At 56.7% G+C, this 20914-nt stretch overlaps 1 protein-coding gene across 2 annotated transcripts; it reads right to left on the reverse strand.

The window, feature by feature from the left end:
* Nucleotides 1-387: 387 nt before the first annotated feature.
* POFUT2 (protein O-fucosyltransferase 2) lies at nucleotides 388-13998 on the reverse strand. Of its 2 annotated transcripts, NM_205782.1 has the most exon segments (9): nucleotides 1226-1444; nucleotides 1673-1796; nucleotides 2102-2282; nucleotides 2566-2691; nucleotides 3856-3922; nucleotides 9029-9139; nucleotides 9740-9884; nucleotides 11895-12145; nucleotides 13841-13982. In NM_205782.1, coding segments are annotated over 9 exon segments (1290 nt in total). In that variant the 5' UTR covers nucleotides 13972-13982; the 3' UTR covers nucleotides 1226-1290.
* Between the last annotated feature and the right edge of the window lie 6916 nt (nucleotides 13999-20914).

Raw genomic sequence — 20914 nt, forward strand, 5'->3', positions numbered from 1 at the left:
CACCTCTGGGATGTGTGTCCCCAGGGACCCATCCTGGCCTGGCCCATGAAGGTGGGTCCTCCTGTCCCCACACAGCACCCCAAGCCATCTCCACCGTGGGAGGCTTTGCTGATGGCCTCGGGGCTCCGTGACCTCAGGGCTCCCACCACTTGGTGCCTAGACAGCAGTTCTCAAAACGTCTGGAACCACAGACTCTTTACCAACACATCTGGGGGCCATGAGTAAAGGACAGAAGGGCTGGTGGTGTGGGCAGTGCCTCCATCACACTCACACCCACAAGCACGCTGATGACAGAGCAGCTTGCCTTCCTGAAAGAGGAAGGTGACGACTAAGTCCAAACGCTTGGCCCAGCTCTTGGCCAAAAGAGTACTCGGGCGGAAGCAGCACCGCTTTTAGAAAATGTATTTTTATTAACATTTGATGTACAAATGGAGAAAGAATAAATATCTTGTCGTTCCACCCTGCACGGCCGAGAACACCACCCAGGACCCTGAAGGAGACGCAGGAGGTCAGGGCTCTATCCCACCCCCAAACTCTGCCTGGCTCCCCACACCCACGTCAGCGGTCACCCCAGGTGTTGGCGAAGCTGGGCACCCGGTCTGAGGCTGGACTGACCCTGCTCCTCTCAGCTGCTCCCTTTGCCCACAAGGCCGGAGGGGCGGGGGCACAGAGGCTTCAAGGACGAGCATCTGGTTGCCCACCACGTTGCTGGGGCCATTAGACCACACCACCTGGACAGACCCTGCAGACCATCCCGGAAGGACTTCCCCCCACCCCCACCCCAATATGGGCACAGAGCACTGGGCCCTCCTGAGGAACATTCTGGAGCTCTGATTCAGGCCAAGGCGAGGGGTGGGGATCACAGCCCCCAGCAAGACTCAGCCCAGCCCCGGTGAGGTGGGGTCCGCCTGCCATCCAGCTGGCATGGAGTTCTGTGGGGAGAAGGGCAGGGCCAAGGGCACTGCTCTGGGGCACAGACAGAGTCAGCATTGCGTCCACTGGCCCAGGGCTGGAGCAGCCCAGGTACCACGCTTGCCAACACTGCTGGAAACCCCGCAGACCAAGGTCAGTAGGGACAAGTCAGAACCTCCGCGGCATCACCGGGGGCCTCGCTGGCTGCAGACGCGCGCTTCCAGATGGATCCCAAGTGAAAGCAACCCAAGTCCTGGGGATGCAGAGGTGCCAGCTGAGAGACAGACAACCGGGCTGAGGCGGTGCACAGCACCGCTCCGCGGGGTCCACAGCCTGAGGTCCGGGAGGGGACACGTGTCCTCGGGCAGCCGTGTGGGCTCAGTATGCAATCCTCCAATGAGTGGGCTGCTCACACGCCTTCTCCTTGTCCCCGCAGAACCGGTTGTATGTTGTCTTGGGGTCCAAGCCCAGGATCTCCCTCTCCTCGTGAATTCGAAAGGAGAACGTGGAGACTGATGTGCCGATAAAAAACCTGCCGAGGAACAGGTTGTCTGTCACCAGGGCTGCAGCACAATCCCCCATCCACCACCCACCCAGACGCCTGCCCGGGCCCTCGCCCCAGTCCCCTTGGCCAGGGTTCCCTGCAGCTGGTCACCAGCAAGCGGCCTGGGTTCAGGACTCATGGGTGGGCGAGCAGACCGGCCCCGGCTGCACATGAGGACTCAGCCAGGAACACGGCCGTAGGTGAGGGGGCGCTCACCGGGCGTGCGCACAGATCCACTGGTCCACGATGGCCACGCCCCCATCCTTGTAGAGCTCCAGCTCCTCCCACGTGGGTTCGAACCGCACCATCTCAGGCAGCAGCCTCCGCAACTCCTCCAGCTCTGTGGGCGCGAGGGGGCTGGTAAGAGGGCACCGCGGGGGGCTCGCACAGCCTAGAGGAGTCTCGCACAGGCATGCACATACCCACAACTCTGCAGGGTACAGGGGACTCACACATGCATGCACATGTGCCTATGACTCACAGACTGCAGGGGACTAGCACACGCATATACACATGCCGACTCACACAGGCCAAGAGGGACTCACGCACACGTGTCCACAAGCAGGACCATAGGGTGGGGGACGAGGACAGAAACACGACCCCACTATTAACCCAGGGAGGAACAGATGGACAGGAGCCGAATACCCTTCCTGACAGCATCTGTGGCCACGAACACCTTGTCCAGCTGGTGGGCCTTCATGAGGCTGCGGATCTTCCGCACGGCCCCGTCCAGGCTGGGCACATCCTCCCTGTGCCCCCAGATGAAGTCTTTCCTCCTCAGGTGGACGCCCAGGTATGGGCCCCCCAGCGAGGAGCCCAGCTTGACCTGGTGAAGGGGGACCAAACTGGCTGAGCTGGTGACAGGCAGGCAGGATTCAGGGCCTGATGGGGTCTGTCCCTGGACTGATTACCAATGTCCTCAGGTTTACACTAGGATGGGGCTCCCTGATGATGAGCAGTAGCTTGGGTAACTGGGGTGCAGGGCCAGGAGCCCTGTGACGGGCAAGCATACCCCCTTCAGACCATTCCTAACTTTTAAGGGCTTAGTTGTGAGGCATCTCAAGAGAGAAATGCACCCCGCCCCCCAGGATTACGGGGGAGGGGGTTACCTTCATCCGGGTCCAGTCCTCCTCAAAGGGAATTCCATCGGCCACGTCCGTGGAGTTGAGGTACCTGCTCCTGAACTCGTCCCCTACTGCCCGCAGGTGCCTGGCGAACACCATGCTGCGCCGGGTCTGCAGGAGGACAGGCCATGAGCCTGTCACCAACCCTCCTCGCCCGCCATTCCCTCTTGTCCCCAGAACCCCCTCATCCGTCCAGAGTCCAACATGAGGGCAATGAGCGAGCTAGGGCCTCAGGCAGTGGAAGGTGGAGCCCACCATTCGGAGTCAGGAGCGTCCAGGGGGCGTGGCCACATCGGCCTGGTATGCTCCGACGGGCTGTGCAGGCCGACGCTGCAGCGCTCTCTCCTCCCAAGAGTCCCCGTGGCCTGGGGCCCTTGACTGTGACGGGCAGGGTCAGGAAAGTGCTGAGGGGTCACCACCCCGCAGGGCTGGTGGGGCCCAGTGCTGCCGAGAGGCACAGAACCCATGTCCACGTGATGACAACGGCCCTTCTGTGATTCTGAAACCACCCGTTCAGGAGGTGCCCGAGTCCAAGGAGCAGGGCTCTCACTTGGGGGCCTCTGCCCAGCCCAACCCCCACTTCTATTTCACGTCAACAACAGACAAAGGCCCCTGCTAAGAGTCAGTTTTGGTACCCCTGGGAGGGTGGGAGCTGTCCCTGCAGCCTGCCCACCCACCCTGATGCTCCTGGCAGAGCCGTGGACAGGCCAGGCGTGCCGACATCACCTGGGTCTCCACCTCGTAGCCGAGGGCTCTTCTCAGGGAACGTCTGATGCTTTTGCACTGGGCCTCCATGGGCAGGACGGCACCTCTTTTCCAAACCAGACACCTGATGACTAGGCGTCCCCACCCCAGGACGGAAGGCCTTGGCCCACCTCCATCACCGTCCATCCACCAGAGCCAGCATTTCCCCGCCAAAGCAGAGCCCAGTCCCACAGTCAAGGAGTCGAGCAGACAGTGGCTACCTCCCATGGCTGAGCACGTGGGGCCAGAGCTCTTGTCCAGGCTCCCGGTGCCAGCAGCAGGGACAGCCAGTGCAGGAGGAGGGCCCGGGACGCCCCAGCCCTCTGCCAGGAGCACCTCCGTGGGCAGGCAGGGAGCACCTGCCGGTGGGCCCACCCCCAGATGCTCTGGGCCTCATTGTGTCAGTCAGCAGGCGGACACAGGAGCTGCTCCGTGTGTGTGCGTGTGTGTCAGTGTGTGTTGAGGCCGGGGCGGGGGGATGTATTTCCCAAACTACACACGTTCACACAGGTGCTCGAGGCCAACACTCACGTCCCAATACTCCTTCCCGCCGTAGTGGTCATGGAGGAGGTTCTCGGCTCGGTCCAACATCACAGACCTATTTTTAAACAACAGAAAAAGAAGGTCTTTATGCCCATGTGCTCCACTGAGTACTGTCATGTGGGAGGGCCCTGGGCCAGGGAACAGTCCAGGACAAAACCTGAGCGGGTCCAAACCCTGTAGGGTCAGCTGGGTGCATGAGGGCAAGTCTCTGACGACCCTCTCAAAGGCAGCCGTCTGCAGAGGGCTTCTGCTCCCTCGGTGGCTCTGAATGTTCACGGACTCGCTCCTGCCCCAGCCACTGAACTTCTCAGCAGCCAGCTCACTTGTGACTATCAGTGCAAAAAACCACACAAATACACAAAACGATAACACCAGCCAACAGAACCCAGCAACACACTAAGAGAAAAACAAACGACAGATGGAGCTCGTACCAGGAACGCGGAGCTGGCTTGACGTTGGAGTAGCTGTGGCTTAACTCGCACTCCTGGGTAAAGGGCAAAGCCAAGCCACCACAGCCAGCCCAAAGGAGTGAGTGAGCGCTTACCCCTGCTTCTAAGGATCACCTTACGAAAGAGAAGCCTCGTCCTGTGTGTCCTTCTCCGGCCAAAACGCAGGCCCCTTCTTCAGGGAAGCGTCAACTCGATCCTTCAAAGTGCAGGGCAGAAGAAGCTGCCCACCTGAGCTCATCAAGCAACTTGAAGAGTCAGAACACACAGAGAGGACCCTCCAGAACAGGCCACATCCACTCCAGGCTGGCCCCCTGGGCAGGACAACCCTGGAGAGGGTGGCTCCCAGATGCCTGGGTGGGGGACACGGATGGGGTGATCAGAGGCTCCATTTTTAAGCCAAAACAGATGCTCAGGGGCTCAGAGTTAATTGTGGAAACTGAAACTATAAAAAGTAGAATAAGAAAGAATTTTTAAGAATACTGAAATGGTAAAGATTATAAAAACATCTCCTTCTGGTTGATTGACCATGCTAAAGCCTTAAAATTCTTCAAAAGATGGGAATACCAGACCACCTGACCTGCCTCCTGAGAAATCTGTATGCAGGTCAAGAAGCAATAGTTAGAACTGGACATGGAACAACAGACTGGTTCCAAATCAGGAAAGGAGTACATCAAGGCTATATATTGTCACCTGCTTACTTAACTTATATGCAGAGTACATCATGTGAAATGCCAGGCTGGATGAAGCACGAGCTGGAATGAAGACTGCCGGGAGAAATATCAATAACCTCAGGTATGCAGATGACACCACCCTTATGGTAGAAAGCCAAGAAGAACTAAAAAGCCTCTTGATGAAAGTGCAAAAGAGTGAAAACCTTGGCTTGAAACTCAACATTCAGAAAACTAAGATCATGGCATCCGGTCCCATCATTTCAGGGCAAATAGATGAGGAAACAACAGAAACAGTGAGAGACTTCTTTTGGGCTCCAAAATCACTGCAGATGGTGACTGCAGCCACGAAATTAAAAGATGCTTGCTCCTTGGAAGGAACGTTATGACCAACCTAGACAGCATATTAAAAAACAGAGACATCACTTTGCTGACAAAGGTCCATCTAATCAAAGCTATCGTTTTTCCAGTAGTCATGGATGGATGTAAGAGTTGGACTATGAAGAAAGCTGAGCGCCAATGAATTGATGCTTTTGAACTGTGGTGTTGAAGAAGACTCTTGAAAGTCCCGTGGACTGCAAAGAGATCCAATCAGTCCATCCTAAAGGAAACTAGTCCTGAATATTCACTGGAAGGACTGATGCTGATGCTGAAACTCCCAATGCTCTGGCCACCTGATGCGAAGAACTGACTCAATGGAAAAGCCCTGATGCTGGGAAAAATTGAAGGCGGGAGGATAAGTGGACAACAGAGGATGAGATGGTTGGATGGCATCACTGACTCAATGGACATGAGTTTGAGTAAGCTCCAGGAGTTGGTGATGGACAGGGAAGCCTGGTGTGCTGCAATCCACGGGGTAGCAAAGAGTTGGACATGACTGAGCGAATGAACTGAACTAAAAGATTATTTAAAACACACACACACACACACAGAGAAACCTTTAAAGGATAAACAAGTTAACAACTTTGAATATGTAAGTTTAGAACTTCTGCAGAGAAACGAATTGGCAAAATATTTAAATAGATATTTCACAGAAAATCATTTCAAAAGAGCTTTTCAACATGGTTTTACTCTGAAATCAAAGAAACACAAATGAACATAGCAGAGGTCCACCCTCACTCATCAGCTCCAGAGCCCAAAGCGCCCTGCCCGGGGCTGTGTGGCAACCACGGCTCGGCGGCCACCACTCGGAAAGCAAGACCCAGCTTCTGTTCCAGGCAAAAGCCTGTGTCCTCACTCCCCCATGACTGTGCAAACACGGTTCCTGTTTGTGATGGCAAAACCTGGGACTGGTCAAAGGCCACCAACTCAGGCAGGTTCCATGAACCCTCTTCCTCTGTGCGAGGACAGCTGCAGAGGAACATGGCAACCTCTGGAGTGACCTCACGGGTCTTACCTCACAGAGACTCCCAAAGGGTACCACCAAGTGCGCAAGAGACAAGAAGGACACTGCAGAGAACATGCCTGTGGTGTGAGTACACGTGTGCTCAACAGGGAGACGGACATGAGCACTGGGTGGGAGAAGAGTCCTGGAAAGATGGGACGGGATGGACCCAGTGGTGGCCCGGGGTCCCTGTGAGAACAGAGACTGTTTCTGAAGACTCCGTTTCAGGACAAAACACAGCACAGCCTGCAGACGTGGGTATCCCACCCCGCCAATGGCCAAGTGGGGTTCTGAAGCAACTCTAGGGGCCTGGAGAGCGTGCTGCAGCCGTGCCCTGGCCCCAGGACCCACACGGGCGGGCAGCCGTGCCTAACTTCCTGCCCTGGGAGGGCTGGACTTATCTTCTGCTTTTCCCACTTGCTGTTTGCTCCTCGTGATCACCTTTGCTGGAGGCAGCCGTGCTTTTTGATTTTCACGGCTCAGTCGTGCTTCAATTCTGAATTTGCACAACCTAGCTTTTCCAACGGAGAAGGCAATGGCACCCCACTCCAGTACTCTTGCCTGGAAAATCCCATAGACAGAGGAGCCTGGTAGGCTGCAGTCCATGGGGTTGCTAAGAGTCAGGCACGACTGAGCGACTTCACTTTCACTTTTCATTTTCATGCATTGGAGAAGGAAATGGCGACCCACTCCAGTGTTCTTGCCTGGAGAATCCCAGGGACGGGGGAGCCTGGTGGGCTGCCGTCTATGGGGTCGCACAGACTCAGACACAACTGAAGCGACTTAGCAGCAGCAGCAGCAGTTGGGGCTCACAGGAATATTCCAGAACACGCATGGGATGCTCCTGCAGGCACTTAGGGTCACAAGCCTGCCCACCTCCGCCTGACGTCCCCTGCACTCCCAGGGGTCTCCCACTTCCTTCTGCACCTGGGGCCCTTTCTCCCAAGGGCACTGTGGGCCAGTGGGCTGCGTCTCTCCTCAGGTCTAAGGGCAGTGTATCCCCCTGACCACAAACAAGGTGTACCTGATACCCCCGACAATGTACATAATTGTGTCTTTTGCTGAATCTGCCCCAAGGCTGCCTGCCCTGTACTCAAGGGCCTTCAGGAGCTCTGTCTGCATCTGGGTCCCACAGGACAGGCTACATGTACCCCTCTCTGTGGTTTGTTTCCAAGCCTTATTAAACTTCAATGTAACTGAACGTATCCATCCTCTCTTTGGTTAGTGCTTTTCACATCTTGAGTTATCTGTGCGGTAGGGGTGCCCCGCCTTGTAGGGGTGCCCCGCCTTGTCTGGCCTCACATCTCAGCAACCTAACCCTAACCCTGCTCCCTCCCACCAGTGTCTCTTAAACGGAAGGGTCCCTGGGCACCAGTCTCTCCTGGGCTCAGATCCCCTTACCTGCAAATAGGACAAAAAAACACAAAAAACCTGCCCCACAGGCCAAAACTTCAGCCAAATCTGCTTTCTTTAGAAATGCAAAGTTTTAGGACTTGTATTGCAGGGTCCCAAACCTCTGGCAACCTTGCGTGTCTTCTTCTCTTCGTGGAGATTGGACCCACCAAGCAGAGCACGTGGGCCCACCTGCGTTTTGTTTACGAAGACCCAGGAGGGATCGGCCTGGCGTCCTGGCACATGGGGCAGTGCTGGGACAGGCAGAGATTCCAGGCCCCCGAGAGCAGGGAAGGGGCTCAGCGCCTGCTGCAGGCTCAGGACACTGATGGTGGCTAATGGGAGGGCCGGCTTTTCCGGGTCCCCAAGTCCCCCACAACTCACACCTGCAGGGAACTCCCAGGGCATGCTGGAATCAAGCATGCACCTCCAGAGGAGCTTCCCTTACCCTTGGGCTCGCCCGAGACCCCGTGCCCCTTCCTGCTGACCCTCTGGTGCTGCCCAGAGTGTGTGTGTTTGTGGGGGGGAGGTGTGCGCATGCCTGATTTTCTGCTTCAGAGAGCCCAGGCATGTAGACAGACTTCCTCCACAAGGGGCCTAGAGCGGCCGCCAGGGCACTGTGCCCAGGCTCGAGCTGTTCCTCTGACCTCTCAGAGCCCAGCTTCGCGAAAGCCTGACTCAGGAGTGACCCCCCCCCACCCCCCTCAAGGGGAAGTGCTCCTCCTCCATGGTGAGCCTCCAAGACCAGCTGCAGGCCGCCCAGCCCCCGCTTCCTCAGCGGTCACTCGTCCCGCTCCTGTCCTGGCCCTGACCCTGCTTCAGCCTCACAACCCCGTGGCCCTCATCCCCGTCCTCTCCTCCAGCCCCCCGCCCCCACCTGCGCCCTGAGGCCCCAACTCTCCCCACCAGCTCAGACAGGACCCCGGGGCAGGATCTGGGTGTGAATCCGACTGCACCACCCACCAGTGGTGGGACCAGAGACAACTCCCCACCATACACACCAAGGTCAGGCTCGGAGCACAGCTGTTCCAAGCAGCACCCAGAAGACAGCAGGCATGGCCGCCCCACCTGGGAGTGCTCCCGGGGGATGCTCCCTGGATCCTGACTGTCAGGCCCCCTGGGGGTGGGGGAGGGCTGAGGGCTAACCCTCCAGGGAGTGCCCCTCCCCCCCGCCACGAGCCGTGCCAGCAGTATGGCACACAAACACACACAAGCACACGCGCGCACACACGTACCAGCCATCATCCAGGGACCATGCAGACACTCACCGTGCAGACGTGTTTCTCAATAGTACAGGCGCGATGATGGAGGCCGATCCCTGGACAGACAGACAGGAAACGTTTAAACCCCTCGTCTCTTCGTAACCCCAAAACCATCCTCTGGAAAATAAGACCCACGGCACCCCGTCAGTGTGGTGTGTTCATCCGTGGGCAGGGAGTCAAGTCCAGACGCACAGCCTGACCTGGAGAAGCTCGGCCAGTTCCTGTGTGAAAACTTGGTTGTGATCACAGGTAGAGATAGTGTGGAAGTTTTTAAAGAAATCACAAATTTCACCTCATCTGATGACACCACTGACACTCTTTTCAGGAAGCTGGATGGTTCAATGACGGGAAAACAGGGCAGCCCCAGAGGAACCCGGAGGAAATAAAGCTTTATGTGTCAGGGCCCGTTTTGGCGTAACTATCCTCAAACCAACTCTGCTCTCAAGAGCTCCTAGTTCTTAGAACCACATTACTCTGGTCCTCTGCTGGGGAAGGTGGGAAAGGGGGCTGTGGAGGCTGCAGAGGGAGGAGAAGAGAGACAGCACTTCCCCAGGCCGCACTTCTGACAGCAGCGCAGCCTGGGATGGTGCCATCTCCACGACCAGGTTCAAATGCATCAGAAGTGGAAACGGATACTTCTGAACAGCCTGAGTCCCCAAATGCGGCAGCAAGAGCCGCCCTGGACGTGGGCCGTGCCCGTGGGCCTCCCAGAGGTACCTGTAATACTCGTGCTTGTCCTGAGAGTACAGCGGTGGCTCGATGCAGGGCCGGCTGTCAATCTTCTCTTCCCAGGCCCCCTCCTTCCAGCCTTCCGTGTAGCCTTGCAGGATGTAGACCTGGTCGATGAAGGGCCCGCCAGACTCTGGAGGAGACAGGACAGACAAGAACGGGGACCACATTCCAGGTTACAGGGACACAGAGAATCACCCTGTATGGAACAACACTGTCTTCCCAAACAGGACTGGAAAGAGCTTGTAACAAGAGAGATGATGGAAAAAGGACCTCAGGACATGCGGGTCCGACAGGGCGGGAGGGCTGCCACAGTGGGGACGTCCAGGCCCCTCAGCTCCTCTGGGCCCCACGCTGCCCTGACCTCTGACAGCACCTGGGAGGGCCCTGGGCCCTCTTCCCTCTATGGCCACACTCCCCTTCCTTGGGGGCAGGGCTGGTCCTCTGCCCTCTCCTCTCCCGGGTCTTCCTCCTCTGGCTCCCTCCCCATGGTGTTTGGAGCCCAGGGCACCCTCCTTCCCCAGGCCCCTGACCAGCTATCTTCTCCAGGGCTCTCTCTTGACCCCTGTGAGGCCATTCAAACTGCAGCTCCCCAAAAAAGATGCCTTCCCAGGCCACGACCACCACCCAGACCCCACACCACTTCCAGCTTTCTCGTCCTGTGGCTCTGGTGCCTGCCCCAGAGCTGTGTGTCCCCATCACTGACTTAAGCTTGGCCCCCACTCTGCAACGGGGGGCCCAGGAGAGCAGGAGTCAGCGTCCCTCTCACCCACCGCTCCCCTCGCACCTAGAGCCTCCGGGCCACCAGCCGGTGCTCAGTGAAGAGCTGTTCAGAGGCGGAACGATGGAGCCTGGGAATGAGCGCGCTCCAGCGAGTGAAACCCAGGGTCATCCACATTCGTTCGGCTTGGGCGCTAACACCCAAAGCTCAGGGGCTCCTACTGCAAGGCAGGGGTGGTGACACCGGAACTGAGACGCTGATACACCCACGGCACAAGGCCTGAGGGTCTTCTGGGGTGGCACCCACGCCTGTCCCCTCTGCAGGAAGAAACTTAAGCGGGGCCAAGGCTGCCACCTTCACTCTGTCACCAGCGGGCTCAGTGCTCACCCTGCTGCCCAGCCCAAGGGATGAGGTGGCAGAGCAGCAGGAACCACACCTGTCTGCCATCACTTGGCCCAGCTCGTGGTCGAGGCCGCGCCCCACCAGCAAGTCAGGGTCCAGTTCCCTGGGGGCCAAGCCCCGTGCAGAGCAAGACCGAGCCTGCCCCCCGGGAGGAGCTGGGTCAGACGGGACACCCCATCCCCTCTCGGGTAGGGAGGCCGACCTCCAGCCTCGGGTCCGCCTTCCTAGCATCAGCCACTTCAAGGCTCCAGACCTGCAGCACCCACAGGTGTGGTTCCTGCTGACCTTGAAGGGGAAAACGTCTTCAGGCGACAGGGCCTGCAGTGCGGCGAGAACAGAGCTGGTGAGGACATACGGGCCTGTCCTTGGCGGGAGCCGCAACCCTCAGGCCCCCAGGCCGCACAAAGCAGAAGTCCTACGACCACCGCTCAGGAGCCGTGACTTGGCTCTTCCAGGCGGCTCCAGGGACGTGGAGCAGAGATGACCCTACTTAAGTCCATGTCTCCTGAACAAGGTAGCAGTGTGCTCCCACACCTTTATCCTAAGAAATCGTCAGCTCTCCTCTCTTAAGAGCATTAAAACAGGAACCCTGAGCAGGACTGAACAAGGCAGGGCATGGCGTTACATGGCTCTGCCAGCACACGGCCCCGCCACTCATGCACCGAGCTTTCCTTCAGGTGAGAGTGGCCTGGCCTGCACAGAAAGGGAGGCCTGCGGTACAGCTGGGACGAGGCCGGCCTCCGGGCAGCGGCCTCCCCATCACAGCTCCACTTCACCAAGCTGGCTTGGGTTTTCAGAGGCAAGGGGACACATAGCTCAGATGCTTCAGATCTATTTCCCTAAAAAACTACGAAAAGACCAAGATCACTGGTTGTGGGGAAAACAGAAGCAGGAAGCAGGGCCCCTACACAAAGGCCTGAGGAGAGATGGCCCCACTGGCCAAGGTCTCTGGTCTGGCCGGACATTCACACCAAACCAATGACCGCCTGGCCCCAGTTAAAGGACCACCACCCACCTCACCTGCGATGAACTGCTCGTACTCAATGACAGGGATGTTTCTGTTGAGACTTGGAAGGTCAAAGAAGTCAGACCAGGGAATCCGGACCTGGTGAATGTCAGGGCTCTGCCAGTGGTAGAGGCGGCCCCAGGGGGGCAGCACCAGCACCCACTCCTCCGTCTTCAGCAGAGTCTTCAGGAGGGAGGCGATGCGGATGTAGACATCTCTGCGGAGGTTGAAACCCTCGGGGGGATTGACATCGTACAGAAGGTACCTGGCAGGGTGGGCAGGGCAACAGCGCCTCAGGGCCAGGCTCTGCGTGGAAAACCCAACGGCCTACATTCGCAGCCTGGCCCGGACACCAGGCACCACTGGGAGTTTCTGGTCTGTGAAGTGGAGGCAGCAGCCCACCCATTTCTACGAGACCAGTTACTTAAAGAGCCCTCGAGTAGGCACAGAAAGCATCTTAGCATCTGTTTAACCATCAGCAATAACTCACAGCTAAAACCAGCAGGATCTCAATGGCTAGAATCTGAGCCCTCAACCCGTAGGGGTTCTCAATCTTCTTGGTCTACGGACCCCTGCACATTCTCAACAATTATTACATTCTCAACAATTATTGAGGACTCCAAAAGGCTGCTGTTTATGTGAGTTAAATCTATCAATAATTCCTATATTAGGAAAAAAGCAAGAACTTATTTATGAATTTCCAGTATTTAAGACAAAAATCATGAGTGAGAAAAGTGTCAGTGTTTTTAATTTCTGCAAGTCTCTCTTCAGTCAGGCAACACCTGTATTCTCCTGTCTGCTTCTCCATTCCCTGTGTTATGATACTACAGGCCAGGTGGTCTCTGGAAACCCCCACAGTAAACTCATCAGTTCAGTTCAGTTTAGTCACTCAGTCATGTCCAACTCTTTGTGACCCCATGAATTGCAGCACGCCAGGCCTCTCTGTCCATCACCAACTCCCGGAGTTCACTCAAACTCACATCCATTGAGTCGGTGATGCCATCCAGCCATCTCATCCTCTGTCGTCCCCTTCTCCTCCTGCCCCCAATCCCTCCCAGCATCAGAGCCTTTTCCAATGAGTCAACTCTTCGCATCAGGTGGCCAAAGTACTGGAGTTTCAGCTTTAGCATCACTCCTTCCAAAGAACACCCAGGGCTGATGATCTTCAGAATGGACTGGTTGGATCTCCTCGCAGCCCAAGGGACTCTCAAGAGTCTTCTCCAACAGCACAGTTCAAAAGCATCCATTCTTGAGTGTGTGCAAAATGCAGACGGCATCCCAGTGTTTCTAGGAAAATGACCTGGCACCCTGGGGGTCCCTGAGCACCCACTGAGCACTGCTGCCTTGTCCACAGCGGGACTCCCCTACACAAGGCGCCGGGAGGGGACTCCTGCTTCTGCTATGGTCTCACCCTCCCTTCTCTGCACCTCCGTTTGCGAAAGAGACCATGCTGGAACGCCTGGCCTGGGCCTCCAATTCCCCAAAACTGCCAGTCTACCGTCTGTACACCCTGCACCCAGCAGTCTGTTTTGGGTCAGGCCCTCCCTCAGTAACAGCTGTAGGGCACTGACGCTTCTTTCTCACTCCTGAGACTTATCTATGGAACAACCAGCATCTGTATAGGGCGGAAATTCTCCTGCAGATAAACAAGGCTGGGCTTTAAGAGCCACCCTGTTCGAACATCTGATTCTGGGGCTCCTCGAACGCCAGGTAACACTCCGTATCACCTAACTGGGGCCCCCGCCCTGCCCCCTAACGTGGACCCAAGCCTGTCCTTCCAAGGGGCTCCGGGAGGCCGCGGTCGCCAGGCGACCCTGGCTCGCGCCCCCAAGCCAGGGCGCCAAAGGTGTAGGGCAGACCGAGGCCCCGCCGCTCCGCACCCCCTCTCCGAGCCCCGCCTCCCGGCCCTGTGCTCCGGGTCCCGGTCCCGGCCCCACCGATGGCGCGGACGCGCGTTTACCGTCTGCGGGACGCCGCCCCCGACAGGATGTCGGCTGCCGACTGGCCAGGCCAGAACTCTTCGCCGAAGGCCGAGGCCGACGGCCAGGATGCCGCCCAGAGCAGCAGGAAGACGACGGCAAGCGCCGCCATGGCCCCGGGCGGCCACGCACTTCCTGTAGCCTCGCCCCACCCCGGAAGCGCAGCGCGCCCTCTGGGAGAGCGTCTCCCGTAGCCACGGCAACGCCACGGGGCCCACCCAGCGCATGCGTCGTGTGTGATCCGGAGTCCGGACATTCCTTCGGCCTAACTTGCAGAGCCGCGGGGGCTGGGGCGGGGCCGGGAGGCAGGACTAATGGGCGGGAGGGCGGGGCCGATCCCTGGGCGGGGTCGCGCTGAGGTCCTCCCGGCAGTTCGTGCCGGGCGGAGACTGGGGCAAGGTCGGAGGCGGGGCCGTGAAGGGGGCGGGGCCTCGCAGGCCTACTTGACTCGGCTGCCTCCAGGGGCCCCGGACGCGAAATCCTTCAGCGTGCCTTCTGCAGGAGGGCTAGCAATAGGCAAGCCCCGGGCCTATACGGCTGTCCAGGTGGGGTACCTGAACCTCAAATCCACCAGGCCCTCTGCGGGCCTTGAATTCGCGTTGCTGAGCAGTTTCCCAGATGACAGGATCTCTCCCAAGATGGGAGGTGCGGCAGGAGGCGGGTGGGTAGGGGGTGCCAGATGCTGGGCTGGGTGCGATCTCACTGGAGAACGACAGTTCGAGGGAGCAGAGCGGCCAGCGGGCCTCCGACATTTGGGGTATGGTGTGGGATGGTGTATATGGTGCTCTGGGGTCTCCTCAGGAACCTTCATTCCAGACCAAGAGGTCCTGCTCTTCCGCCCTCTACTGAGCCCGCTTCCTTCACCAGCACCAACGCCCCTGCCTCAGGAGTGCCCACTGTTCTCTTCCCGCACTGGGCACTGTCTCTATTAGAGGTACTGAGCTCTCTCAGTACTGAACTCCATGCACTGGGCACTGTCTCTCTTAGAGGTACTGAGCTCTCTCAGTACTGAACTCCATGCACTGGGCGCTGTCTCTGTTAGAGGTACTGAGCTCCCACTGCAGCCACCCTGTCTGCCAGGACTTCTCTCTGTGCTGGGGGCACTGGTGGGCTCTCGGCAGACCGGAGCCAGCTTCCACACCTGCTCCCTCGCTGCAGACCTGGCCCCAAGGCCCCTAAGGCTCCCTGGCCCAGGAAAGACCACCACACCATGGGGTCTCTGGGATGTCCACAGGTCTCCAGTGTGAAACTCCCTAGCCCCTGGACCCAGGGAACCAACTCTCCAGGGACCCAAATGAAAGCTTCATTCCCGCCTTGGACAAAGCACCTCCTGGCTAAAGACATCTGCTTCCAGACTTGCAGATTCTCTCTGTTAAGTTGGCCTGCATGCAACCCCCCTGGAAAGGGAGGGCCTTTCCCTCACCCCTGGGTGCACAGAGCCCTGCAGGTTGGGGTTCCCTGCTTGGCCATCCCAGCCAGGAGCCCTCAGCACTGCAGCCATGTTGGGTCACGCGTGGCCAAGAACAGCTGGCCCCTCTCTTCCATTGCTGCCCAGGAATGCACCGCCCACACTGCTGGCCATTTAGGCCACTTTGGGAAAGCAGCAGGTATTTTTATGGGAAATATTATTTGCTCTTTTGAAAAGATTTGAATGCAAATGGACGAAGGGTATGCTTTTTCTGTTGCTCTGGACTCAAACTGAAGCCAAAGCAGGTTTTGGAGAGATCCACAAAACACCCCGCAACCAAGATCAAGCCTCCCCAGCAAGGGCCACAAGACCAAGGCAGGCCTCACCCTCCTGCTGGGGCTTGGTGGCCAGCGTGCCAGGTGGGGCAGAGCCACAGCAGCCCGATGGCACCTGCAGGGAAGAACCCTGATCTCCACTGCAGGGCCGGGCCCTGCTCCAGACCCCAGGGCCATCAAGGTGACTGCCCCGCTGTTCATTCCCTGGGGTCTAGGTGTAGCCCCTCTCAGCCCCTCCCCCACTGTTCCTTCTGGGAACACCCCCAGATGAAAGAAGTCTTGGGACAGGAGAGCCCTGCTGGGTGCCAGAAGCTTGAAGATCTTGGTGATGGGCACCCACCACTACTGCCCCGTTCTTTAAGGGAGGGAAAGTTTGCTCCTCCCAGTCGGTCCTCCCCTCCCTTCCCTTCCTCTACCCTCTCCTCCTTCTGCCCTTCTCTCTCCCCTCACCTGCATCTCCTGATTGATCCCTGGATGGTGGTCTTTACCAGGAATGACCCAGGAGAGGTTTTAATGAGACTTTAAGAGAGGAAAAAAATCTTTACACAAACAACCGAAGGGCGCTTTCTTCTTTCCCTGCATGTGATCTTCTTTCCTGTGGTTGAGGTTTACTAACTGGTGTCAAGTTTCTGAGGCCCTCGCCTCTGAGAAAGCGCTCCTTCTCATTCTGTCCCGAGCTGCATTCACCCCAGCGTCCTGGCCACAAGAGGGCAAGAGAGCCCTTCCCCAAGGCCAGCAGAGGAGGGCGTGAAGGCAGATGGAGGAAGTGCCCACCCTGAGGCTGGCTGAGCCTCCCAACCCAAAGGAAGGATCAGGGTTCAGAGCTGGGAAACCAAGTGAGCTGGTCTGGCCCAAGTCTTCCCTGCCTGGCGAACCCCAAGAGCTACTCTAGGCCCCACGGCCCTGCCCAGCTCCCTACAAACAGGAACCGAGGATCCAGGAGGGAGGAGAAGAAGGGAGGCCCTTGGCCTGGATCCAGGCAGGGGTGTCCTGTGAGCCCCAGGGACACCTGTTCAAGCCAGCGCTTTGATCTCCTCTCCCCTAGCCTCAAAAGGGTCATTCCTGGGTGCCCTGGGTCCAAATTCTGGGGGTGGGAGGAGACACAGGAGCAACTCTGAACCGAGAGTCTCTGAGAGACAGATTCTTCAGGAAGCTGGATTCCAGGGCGTAGCTCTCCCAGAGTTGGGGGGTGGTGTCCTGACCAGACCCTGGAGGGGGTGTGTGGGGCGTGGGGTCCTCTTAAGAGAAGAGAGTAGACAGTGCTTTGAGGGGGAACCCCCCCCCCCAGCTTTGTCCTGTCGTGTCCACAGCTTGGACACTTCACAAACAGCCCTTAGGCCACCAGGAGGTAGCCCAGGGTTGGGAGCAGACGGGGAGAGGCGGGGGCAGCCTCTGGGCCGCCTGGCCCACACTGGGTGTGGAGGGTCAGCAGGAGCAAGGCAGGGTGAGGCGCCGGGGGCAGGCCAGGCAGCCAGCACTGAGAACTCACCAAAGTCCAGTACAGTGGAGACAGGCCACGAGTCAGGGGCCTCCACCCTCGGAGGAGGACCTGGACCTTTAGGCCCAGCCCCTGAGAGCCCCAAGGGGAAGAGGGGCCGGAATCCCAAGGAGCGGCTCTCCTTGGGGCACAGACATCCCAGTACTCATGCTTCTCACTGGTGCTTTCCAGGGTGAAGAGTGAATGACCTAGTCCACGTGTTTGGGACTTGGTGTGGAATCCACCCTCTGCAGTTCTGGCATTTGTCGCTGGACCGGCACAGAGGAGCTGACCGCAGTGGGAGTCACTGCGGCCAGCGGACTTATAGGTTGGGCTCTGTGGCCATCGGCTATGCGCCAGGATTTCTAAACTGCAGCACCTGCCCCATGGAACAACCCAGGCCCCCACGTGACCCAGGCCACTGAGTGGCCAGATTGCAAGGCTGCTCAGGGTTTCCTGGGGACGTGTGGATTCCTGTGGTCAGTACATGGGCCCAGCATCCCCTGACGATCTGCCCACGGAGGAGCTTACCCTCCAGGGCAGTGGCTCCCAGGACCAGCAGGAGGCCAGCTCAGGGACTCCTGGGGGTCCACAGTGAGAAAGTGACCAGGTGCCATCCTGCCGGCCACTTGGGGCCCCCTCCCCACTGAGGCAGAGGCGGACCTCTCCCCGGGGCCCCAGTGGTCCTGCCTGCCCTGGACAAGCCAAGCCCCTAGCTCTGGCACAGCCTGGGTGGTCCTGTGGGGGTAGAAGGTCCTGGGAAGGTGGCTCATTCCGGGGTGTGCTCTGTAGGGATACTGGACCTGGGGGGATGCTACCGCCTTCGATGCCACACTGGGGGGAGGACCCCGTGAACATCTGTATCTCCGTGGGAGCCTTCTTTCCAGCCCAGCTGGGAGGCAGGCTGCAGGGCCGGAAACTCATGTCTCCCCACAGCAGAGGACCACCTGGTGGGGGGGAGTGCAGGGGGTTGTCAGAATTCATCTTCACAGCCTTTCTGGGATCGGAATACCAGCAAATGTCAAAAAGTGCGTAATTTGTTTTATCAAGCAGACTGCTTATTTATGTTTGGAGGGCTGGGCTATCTCGGGTGATCGTCAGCGGAAGCACAGGCAGCGCCAGGAAGGCTCTGGGCTCCTCCTCAGAAGGAGGTGGACCGGGGGGGTCTGTGGATCCACGAGGAGGCCCACTGCGAGCTCGGAATGACGGCTCACCATGACCCTGTCCTGCTGGGCGGGGGCTCTGGGCCTGGCCAGGACTGCAGATTCTTCCAGCTGGGTTCCAGAAACTCAGACGGTGGACTTTGAGGGGCGGGTTTTGGACCAGCCTGTGAGAACCTGGACAGGGGGCAGAGGGGCCTTTATCCCTAGTCCCCCCAACGTAATCACTGCAGTTGGGGCACAGTCTCCCCCAGACTCTCGGGTGACCCCCACTCTGCCTTCTCTCTGTTCCCCCCTCACCCCACATGGTGTGACTGACGCATCTGGTGTGTGGTGACTTCCAGTGCCCCCTGCAGCTCCCTATCTCCCTTTTCCAGCAGGTCACTCAGCCTCATCTCTGCAGGTAATGGAGGTCCAGGCTCGCCTTAGGTTCTGAGCTTGAGCAAGAAATGGAAACAACTGGAGGCAGAGAAGCTGTAGGGGGCGGTGAGGAGGGAGTGTGCACCCCAGCGGCTCTGTGCTGCTGGGGTTTATTATTCTCTTTTTTGGATGCACAGACAATTGTCGTCTCATCATTCACTGAAAAAGGTATCTTTCCTCACTGATGTGAAATGCTACATTCATCTTGAAGTGACTTCCTACAAACATGGTTCAGCCTCTGGTCTTTCAGTGCTGACCTATCTACATGTCAATTTCTGCACAACAACAGGTGTGTGGATTACGATGGCTTTACAGCACGTTCCTTCTTGTGTTCTTTTAAAAATATGTGTCAGTGGAATGGATACATGTGTACATATGACTGGGTCCCTTTGCCATTCACCTGAAACTGTCACAATATTGTTCATTAATCAGCTATACACCAAAAAAAATAAAAATGTTTAAAATTAAAAGGAAATATGTCTCAGAGGAGCTGGCACATTTTCTCTTCCACGTGAAGATTAGAAGCTGCTGGTGGACACAGCTGAGTGTGGACACAGTTTAAAAAGCTGACATTGGCGTGATGAGAAGCCCTGTTCAGGAAGGGGTCTGTCTGGAGACTTGTTTAGAACTTTAGTGATATTTCAAGTTTTAAGAAAGAAATCGATCAACGGGGTTGGATTTGGAACTGCTCATTTCTTGGTTTATTTCTGGGTTTTGTTGCTATCACCAGTGGGACCCTTTTTCTCATGAAATGTTATAATTATATACTGCCATTTCAATAAATGCTGTTATTTTTGTATATTGACCTTAAAATTGACCACTTCTAATTCTACCGGTTTGTCAGTTGATTGTTTTGGATTTTCTAGACGAATAGTCTATTAAATAATTGCATTTTTTATCTCTGCCTTTCTAGTCTTTGTATTTCGTGTATGTATTCTTACATTAAGGGCTGGTAGCTCAGCTGGTAAAGAATTCGCCTGCACAAGGACTGCAGCATGAGATCAAGTATCTTTCTTTCGTTTCTGACTATAATGTGAATGGCTCTAATGCAGTTGTGTCCAACTCTGCGACCCCATGGACTGGAGTCTGTCAGGCTCCTCTGCCCATGGAATTCTCCAGGCAGGAATACAGGAGTGGGTAGCCATTCCCTTCTCCAGGGGATCTTCCAGACCCAGGGATCGAAACTGGGTCTCCAGCATTGCAGGCAAATTCTTTACTATCTAAGCTGTCTACAGCCAAAAGGCCAAATCCAGCCCAGTTGATTGATTCTCTTTGTAAATAAAGTTTTATTGGTACAAAGCCACTCACACTGATTTGCATATGGTCTAAATGCTTTGTGCTGTAACAATGATGTCAGGTACTTGGGACAGTGACCATCAGTTCAGTTCAGTTCAGTAGCTCAGTTGTCCGACTCTTTGCAATCCCATGGACTGCAGCATGCCAGGCTTGCCTGTCCATCACCAACTCCTGGAACTTGCTCAAACTCACGTCCATCAAGTTGGTGATGCCATTCAATCACCTCATCCTCTGTCGTTCCCTTCGTTTCATGCCTTCAATCTTTCCCAGCATCAGGGTCTTTTCCAGAGTCAGTTCTTCGCATCAGTGGCCAAAAGTATTAGAGCGTCAGCTTCAGCATCAGTTCTTCCAATGAATATTCAGGACTGATTTCCTTTAGGATTGACTGATTGGATCTCCTTGCTGTCCAAGGGACTCTCAAGAATCTTCTCAAACCCCACAGTTCAAAAACATCCATTCTTTGGCGCTCAGATTTGTTTACGGTCCAACTCCATACATGACCACTGGAAAAACCATAGCTTTGACTAGATGGACTTTTGACCACAAAGTAATGTCTCTGCTTTTTAATACATTGTCTAGATTGGTCATAGCTTTTCTTCCAAGGAGCAAGTGTCTCAATTTCATGGCTGCAGTCACCATCTGCAGTGATTTCAGTGTCCATATGGCTCCCCAAATCTAAACTGTTTGCTATCTGACCCTTTATAGAAGTTTTATGACCCCTGTTCTAATGTATTTGGAGCAGGCAATGGCACCCCACTCCAGTACTCTTGCCTGGAAAATCCCATGGACAGAGGAGCCTGGTAGGCTGCAGTCCATGGAGTCACTAAGAGTCGGACATGACTGAGCGACTTCACTTTCACTTTTTAACTTTCATGCATTGGAGAAGGAAATGGCAACCCACTCCAGTGTTCTTGCTTGAAGAATCCCAGCAACAGGGGAGTCTATGGGGTTGCACAGAG

Source organism: Bos taurus, chromosome 1 (genome assembly GCF_002263795.3).
Source record: "Bos taurus isolate L1 Dominette 01449 registration number 42190680 breed Hereford chromosome 1, ARS-UCD2.0, whole genome shotgun sequence".
Taxonomy (NCBI): Eukaryota; Metazoa; Chordata; class Mammalia; order Artiodactyla; family Bovidae; genus Bos; species Bos taurus.